The sequence below is a fragment of the Galeopterus variegatus genome, unplaced genomic scaffold (assembly GCF_000696425.1).
Source record: "Galeopterus variegatus unplaced genomic scaffold, G_variegatus-3.0.2 Scaffold8299, whole genome shotgun sequence".
In the NCBI taxonomy this organism is placed as follows: Eukaryota; Metazoa; Chordata; class Mammalia; order Dermoptera; family Cynocephalidae; genus Galeopterus; species Galeopterus variegatus.
The window spans coordinates 95790-104139 of NW_007734410.1; the positions used below are offsets into that span (position 1 = coordinate 95790).

General features: G+C 44.0%; 1 protein-coding gene across 1 annotated transcript in view; it reads right to left on the bottom strand.

Annotated features, from left to right (window-relative positions):
• IFT22 (intraflagellar transport 22) overlaps positions 1-4994 on the bottom strand; it is an 8087-nt gene extending 3093 nt beyond the window's left edge. Inside the window, exons 1-3 of the mRNA XM_008592767.1 lie at positions 4903-4994; positions 1036-1112; positions 814-903 (exon numbers count right to left, since the gene is read on the bottom strand). Of these exons, the coding sequence (XP_008590989.1) occupies positions 814-903; positions 1036-1112; positions 4903-4941 (206 nt within the window). The 5' untranslated portion in view covers positions 4942-4994. The remainder of the gene's footprint in view (positions 1-813; positions 904-1035; positions 1113-4902) is intronic.
• Between the last annotated feature and the right edge of the window lie 3356 nt (positions 4995-8350).

Sequence of the window (8350 nt, forward strand, 5' to 3'; positions counted from 1 at the left end):
CAAGGATCTCCCACCCTCTTAACAGTCCCATTGGGGGCTAAGTTTCTTCTTCTTTTTTTTTTTTTTAAGATGACCAGTAAGGGGATCTTAACCCTTGACTTGGTGTTGTCAGCACCACACTCTCCCAAGTGAGCCATGGGCCGGCCCAGGTCACTCTGCTTTCTAACTGTTGACTTAAAAAGAACATCTTAGAGGGCTGGAATTTGGAATTTGGGCCGGCCTGTGGCTCACTTGGGAGAGTGTGGTGCTGACAACACCAAGTCAAGGGTTAAGATCCCCTTACTGGTCATCTTAAAAAAAAAAAAAAGAAGAAACTTAGCCCCCAATGTGACTGTTAAGAGGGTGGGAGATCCTTGCAAAGTGGAGCCTTGAAGAGGTGATTGGATTGTCAGACCGTGCAGTAGTGAATGGATTAAAAATGGTGGTCAGGGGTGTGGTTCTGAGGGCTTTAAAAGGGGAGAGTCTGTCTCTTGCTCTTGCTCTGCTCTCTCTGCTTCCATTATCTTCAAGATGAGACCCCTGAATCACTGTCACCACCACCAGACGGACTTTGGACTTCTCAGCCTCAGAAACTGTAAGCAGTAAATGTCGTTTTTCTTTATAAATCACCCAGTTTTAGGTATTTTGTTATAAGCAACAAAAATGGACTAATACACCCAATCACTAAAGTTTATAAAGCAATGCATGTTGACAAATAATTTATCAAGTTCCTCAGACATGCTGGGAAACACAATAGGCCCAACTCCATGGTGCCTGGTGGGCAGCTGATTTTACGTCATTTGATGAAGCAGACTTTCTTTAAGGAACACCTACTTTACATCACCGCCACAGTCCCATAGCTCAAATTCACACCCTGCGCCTTTGCTGTTGCTGCTAACATGTGGGTTCTCAAATTCCAGGATCCTAAAAAATAAAAACAACAGCGGCAACACCTATACTTAGGAAATATTATACTTTTGGAATGCCAACAACACCCGATGTAGGGGGTGGGTGATGGTCAGGGACTGTTTGGGACACAGATTTGTCAGACCTCACCTCACTCCTTGGGTTGGGTTGTATTCAGTGATGTCGGAAGATTCGGTCAGAAAGTTGGCCAAAACAGTTTTTCCACTCTGTGAACATGAAAACAGATAAAAGAAGGTCTTTGCTGAAAAGCAGAAAAGTAAGCCATAAAAGAGCCCCCCAATAGCTGCCTGGAACTAGGTGTGATGGAGTACAAGCCATGGCCACCCTGAGATCTCTCTGGTTGGCATCTCGCTGCTTTGCTCTAGAGAAGTGGGTACGGCCTGGTCTGGGATTCAGGAAGCATGAGATTCTAGTGCTGTCTGCTGCTGGGTGACTTTACCCAACTAGCTTTCCCTGGTTGGCTCAGTTAACTTATCTGAGAACAAGAAAAACAAAAAATTGTTAGTGTGTGTGTTTCTCTGCTTGCCTATTCCTCTCCACATTTTCGAGAAACTACTATCTGTCACAGATATAAAGCCACTGAGGCTCAGAGAGGGGAAAGGATTCTTCAAAGTCACACAGATCAAGGTCAGAGCAGAGTCTCAGGTCTGGGGACTCCCGGCTGGCTGTGCCACAATCTCATAAAGGGTTGTTTCTCCTTCTAGGTTATATAACACACGTTCCCATTTAAAAAAAAATCAACAAAACAGCCCTCCTGATCCTTACACCCAAACCATCCATCTGTGCGTCTGTCCTATTCCCTTCCCTGAATTAACAACCATGATCTGTTTTTCAGATCTTTTCTATACATTTGCATTGTTCATTTAACAAATACTGTATACGCCTGAATATAAAATGTGTTTTTCCTCCCCCAAAATTATTCCTCAGAAGGAAGGCAATCTCTCGTACTTAAGTCCTTACAAAAATCTCTCCAATTATGCTCTGCTCTTTCAATTACTTTATTTTGACTGCTTGACTCAATCAATGCCATTTTGGGAGGCTTGCAGAGGTAACTGGACAGAAAAAGAAAAAATAGGGAGGATGCTCAACACTGCTTTAGTAATTTTTCCTGAGGATGTGGTGTCACAAATTAAGTATCACTTAAAAATAACATAGTAAGTGGTTATGTTGTGGAGTCATGAATATTTATTTTTAGGATGAATGAATAAAGCAAATAGCCTGATGTTATAGGAACAGTTCCCGGGGCTTGGAATACATTTCAAAAAATGGTGTCATACACAGATTCAAAAAGTACTGTTTCCTAACAACTTAGATGAGCTAAGAAAGATGATGTGCTTTGGAAACTGATTCAAAAAGTTGCTCTAGTCATGAAGGCAACACAGGTGTCCAAGGCTCAGGTTAGGAGCTTGAATAAAACTGTATCATTAGGGCCGGCCTGTGGCTCACTTGGGAGAGTGTGGTGCTGATAACACTAAGGCCGCAGGTTCGGATCCCTGTATAGGGATGGCCGGTTAGCTCACTTGGGGGAGCGTGGTGCTGACAACACCAAGTCAAGGGTTAAGATCCCCTTACCGGTCATCTTTAAAAAACAACAACAACAAAAAACTATCATTAAATTAAATAGAATGAACAGCATTTCCAATTAATACATCTTTTTTTTTTTTTTTTTTAAAAGATGACCGGTAAGGGGATCTCATCCCTTGACTTGGTGTTGTCAGCACCACGCTCAGCCAGAATTTATTGAGGCAGGAGGGGTTCTTACGGGAAAATGAAGAATGCCTGTTAGTCAGGCTTATAGGACATTTTTAAGTATCTACCTTGTGTCAGGTGCTATTGAATAAATGAGAAAAAGATGAGGTAGTGGTAAGAGCTATGATAAATAGAGACTTCGAAATGGGTGAGGAAGGCTGAAGAGGTGAAGTTTAAAGTGAGATTTGAATGACTGGGATGCTAGCCAGCAGAGGAAATAGCTAGTTTGAAGGTACTAGGGCAGAAATGGCTATAGCAGGTTAAAGGAATAGAAAGATGGGTGAGTTTGAAGAGTAGTGAAGGAGGGGGAGAAATACATATGCAGAAATATATTTTGTTCTTGAAGCTTGGGGACGAATACTGGGAGTTCATCGTTCTTTCCCACTTTGTATATGTTTGCGAATTTCCACAAAAAAAAGAAAAAGAAAAAGGGAGATATCTATATGCTATGGTTTGAATGTGTCCCCCAAAATTCATGTGTTGGAAACTTAATCCCCAATGCAATGGTGTTGAGAGGTAGGACTTTTAAGAGGTGATTAAGCCACAGGGGGTAGGCCCTCTTGAATGGATTAATGCTGTTATTGTGGGAGTAGATTAGTAATCCCAGGAGGGGGTTCTTGATAAAAGGATGTTTGCCCCCCCTTCTCTCTCTCTCTGGAGCATGCTCTTTCACCTCTCCACCATGGTATAACGCAGCAAGAAGGCCCTTGCCAGATGCAGCCCCTCAGTCTTGGACTTTCCAGCCTCCAGAACAGTGAGTCAAACTTCTGTTCATTATACATTACCCAGTCTCAGGTATTCTGTTACAGCAGCACAAAATGGACTAAAACACTGTACTTGTTTTGCTTTTCATAATTCTGCACATATTGTTGGTTCTTGACTACTTAAGTTCATGTCTGGAAGAGCTCTCAAAGTCAGTGCACACAGAGTTGCCTCATTTTAATTGCTGCAGTCTTCCAAAGTAAGAATGTACCTTAGTTTACCTAGACATTCTCTTATTGATGGGCTAATGTGTTTCCAATGGTTCAATATTGTACATGACTCACTGGGAACATGGACAAGCATTTAGCTACAGTCGATTCTGAGAAATGTAATTGCTCCAGTAAAAGCTATGCACATTTTAAATTATAATACTTTGATCTCCAAAAAACTGTTCTTAATTTATAGTCTCACCGACAAAATCCCAGAATACCCATCTCCCTACATGCATCCTAACACTGTGTGTTATCAGTCTTAAACTTTTCCCATCCAATCTGAGGGCAAACAAGTATCATCTTTTTGTCTTGATTTGTGTTCCTGTAATTGTGAGGTTGAGCATCTTCTCATACTTATTGGGCAATTTTATTTCGTGTGCAGAGCCTATGTTTGATTTTCTATTGAATTATTTCTCTTTACTGATTTTTAGTTTCCTTGTGTATTCTATTAATCCTTTCTTTGTAATTTATTTTGCCAATACTTTCGCCAAGCGTCAACTTCACTGTCATTTCTTTTAAGTCTTCATTTTTGTGCTGTGCTTAAGAAGACCTTCCCTATCTCAAGATTAAAAACATATCTTTCCATATACTCATCTACCACTGTTCTCAACGTGTGTGGACCAACAGTATCAGTAAAATGCAAATTCTCAGGTACTTCCAAGACCTATTGAATCAAAACTCTGGGGTGGGACCCAACAATTTGTGTTTCAAAAGCTCTCCAGGTGATTCTGACGCACGCTGAAGTTGGAGAATATTCATCTACTACTTCTACGGCTGTTGTTGCTGTTTTCACACGTTTAGCTTTAGTCCACCTGAATTTTATTTTTGTGTATGGTGTGAAGTACACATGGAGATTTAATCTCCCCTACCACCACCACCACACACACGTTAATTGCGAGTTGTTCCAAGGCCATATAATAATTCAGTTTTCTCTCATCTCACAGACACAACCATCAGGAACGACCTCGCGGGCAAAGAGAGTCACCAGACCTAGGCTCTGGTTCCGGTGATGCCACTCACTACCCTGGGCCTCCTGCAGACCTCGGCAACACGGGTTCGCCCCCACAGCCTCCTTCAGGCGGGGGCTGGGACCCGGGTCTGGAAGCGCGGAGATCCCTGCAAATCCAGCGGTGCCCGCCGGAGTGGGAGCGGTCGGACCGTGTTCCCGCCTCCCGGGGGCTCCCGGCGCAACGCACAGACCCGGGGGGCACCCCCGCCCGCGTCCCGCGGCCTCCGCTCGGTGCTCCCGCCGCCGCGCCGGGCCCGGCCTCACCTGGCAGGGCCCCACGAAGAGGATCTTGGCCTTCAGCATCGCAGTCCCCTGCCCGGGAGCCCGCCGAGCCCACCCGACGCTGCTGGAGCCTGCGCGTCGTCAGGGCGGAGCGCAAGCCGCCGCGCTGATTGGCTGCCTCCGTTTCCATGGCGACGGGGAGGGGCCCGCAGGGGCCGACGGGACTCGACCAGTTCCTGGCTCGCCGGGCGGGAAGTGGGCGTGAGAGGGACCCGTAGAGGGCAGGAGGGGAGCCACACACCTGGGGCTGCGGACGCAGGGTCGCAAGTCGAGCCTCTCTTTGTCGAATCGCAGAAAGTGAGACTCCGGGAGGGGGCAGAATTGCCGGGCCCTAATCTACCTCCCAATAACCCTGAGAGCTCCAACAGGCCATATAGCTGTGAGCTGGGCTTGGAACCAGGCCTTAGGACTCATATCTGCCATGATACGTCCACGTTTGGAACGGATTTATCACAGCTCTCGCCCGGCCTAGAAAAAGTCAGGAAAAAACGAGTGTCTAGCCTCTGTAAAGGGATTCACCACGCACCATCATTTTGATGGTCTGGGAAAAACCAAAAAGATGATGCGTTGGCATCGTTTAATTAGTGCAGGTGTCTGGAAACACTGCTGCTGAATTCAGTCATTAGGTCAGCCTTAAATTACGGAGTCGAGCCGGAATTTCGGATACAGCCAAGAATGAAGTGTCTACTTGCCAAGAGTGCCAATACAAAATATAGCCCCCAAAAGGGCTAGTATGACAAAGAATCCCCACGTAAACCCACTATCAAATCTAACTTTTGGTGGAATAATTACATGTCTTTGTATGGCAAAGAACTGCTCAGTGAATAGTAAGGAAGAGTCTTCAATTTCAAAATGTCATTAATTGATTGACTAAATAAATATCTTTTGAATGACTATTTTATACCAAGCACATGCTTCTAAGTACTGGGCATGTGCTAGTACCTTTTGAAGCTTTCATTCCAGTAGATAGATATTAAGTAAACAAGTAAAAAGATAACATATTCTCAGAGACAATTTTAGACAGTGGTATGTGCTGCGAATAAAAATAAACTACTAAAGAGTTAAAGAGAGTGCTGGAGACAGTTTTGGATGGAATGGTCGAGGAAAAGTCTTCGTGCAGGGGTGACATTAAAGCAGAAAGCTGAATAAAGAGAGGGGTCAAACAAACCACGTGAAAAATCTTGGGGAAGAGGATTTCAGACAGAACAGCAAGGGCAAGGATGCTGAGGAGGGAATTAACTTGGACTGTTCAAAGAACAACCCAGAGGGCCCATGAGACTGGTGCAGGAAAAATAAGGGAGAGACGGGTAGGGGATGCTGGAGAGATTATGTACAACTTTGAGAATTTATTCTGAAGGTGATGGGAAGCTCCTGTTACCAAATAAGGGATTTATTTTTTCTCATATAACAAAGAATCTAGGGATGGGCATTCAAGGGCTGGTGTGGCTGCTCAAGGAACAAGATCCCTTCTCTCTTCCTTTCCTTTCCTTTTTTTTTTTTTAAAGATGACCGGTAAGGGGATCTTAACCCTTGACTTGGTGTTGTCAGCACCAGGCTCTCCCAAGTGAGCCAACCGGCCATCCCTGTATAGGGATCCGAACACTTGGCCTTGGTGTTCTAAGCACCACACCCTCCCAAGTGAGCCACAGGCCGGCCCCTGTCCTGCCATATTTAACATGGCTTTTCTACCTCTGAGTATTTGCTTTCAGGGCAGAAGCAGAGGAGAGGAACAAAAGTCAAAGGATATACAGCACTACAGTGTCCCCTTTTATCAGTGGCTTTCTTAGAGTACATATCCGGTGATTTCTCCTTCTGACTCATTGGTTAGAACTGGGTCACATGGCCTCCCTAATTGCAAGGGAATCTGGGAAATGTAGATTGTAGCTTTGCAAATTACTTTTCCCAAGAAGGGGGTGGGAAATTGACATTGACTAGGAAATCAGCTAGTCAAAAAGCCATCAGATGGTTCTGAGCAGGGTGTTGACATGATCTAGTCTATTTTTTAAAAATAATCACAGGCTGCTGTGTGGAGCAAAAGGGGGCAAGAATGAAAGTACAGACACCAATTAGGAGGGTATCCAGGTAGTTTAAGGAAGAGATGATGGTGGCTGGGCCAGTGGTAGCTGTGGAGATGGGACTGGAGACCCATTTTGAAGGCAGAACCAGCAGAAGTTGCTGAGGAGGAATCAAGGATAACTCCCAGAACATTGACTTAAGTGGTTGAGGGAATGATTTTGCCATTTCTAGACTTAGGAGGACTTAGCAGGTGGGAGATTAAGAGTTCTGTTTTGATTATGTTAGTTTTGAGAAGCCTATTAGTTGTTGAGGGAGAGATGGAAAATAACAGTCTGTACCTGATGGGAAAGGTTGGAATTAGAGATATAAATATGGACGAGATATAAATCAGTATATGGAGTGTCATTAAAGCCATAGACTAGATGAGAACAAGTAGGGAGTAAGTGTAGACAGAGAAGATGAATGTAGACAGAAAGTGCCCGGGGCACTCTGCTATTTAGAGGAGAAACTGGTGAAAAAGACTGAAAAAGAACATTGCAAAGAGGTATGCAGAAGATTAGGAGAGTATGGCATCTTGCAAGCCAAGTGAGGACAGTGTTGCACGCAAGGGAACAATCATGTCAAATGCTTCTAAGAGATCAGTGAGGTCAAGTAAGGTGAAGACTGAGAATTGACCATTGGATGTGGTAAGATGGAGGTCACTGATCATGTTAAAAATTACTTTTCACTTCATATCTTTTTTTTTTTTTCTCTCTCAGCTGGCTGGTACAGAGATCGAACCCTGACTTTGATGTTATCAGCACTATTACTTCATATTTTAAAATACCTACTTACGATCATGTGTTTGCTTTCTTTTAGTGCAATCTCTTGTTTTCTTTTACTTTTTTGTTTGGCCCCCTTACCTCACCCTTGACCTCTTTCCTCCTCATCACTTGAAGCTTTCATTCCAGTGAAGAGACAGACAATAAGTAAACTCCCACTAGGAGTCCATGATAACCTAGGGTGCATCCTTTAATATTTTTTCTCCATACGTCTTATACATACACATTCTACAAAGATTTATATACATATAGATCTGGAACAGGTTGCTAAAACATGACTCTGTCTGAATTTTGGCTGAAGCTTTAAAGGCTGATGGTAGGTATTAAGTATCTCCAGAATCTAGTTCATCTGTCAAAACTTAGCCCATCACCTGGAGGTTATTAAAGAGTTATGATGTCAAAGAGAAAGAAAGGAAGAATTTCTTTGGAGAGAGTGTGATTTGTCCACCTCCAGTCATCTCCAGGGGCTTCAGAGAAAGTGTCCCCTGAAATTTGGGCAGCACATGGATGGGTATGAGAATCTGTAGGGGCTCTGGTCCAAGGTGAGAGGGTAGGAAAAGAAAGAGGATGTATTGGGAGTAGCCAAGGATACA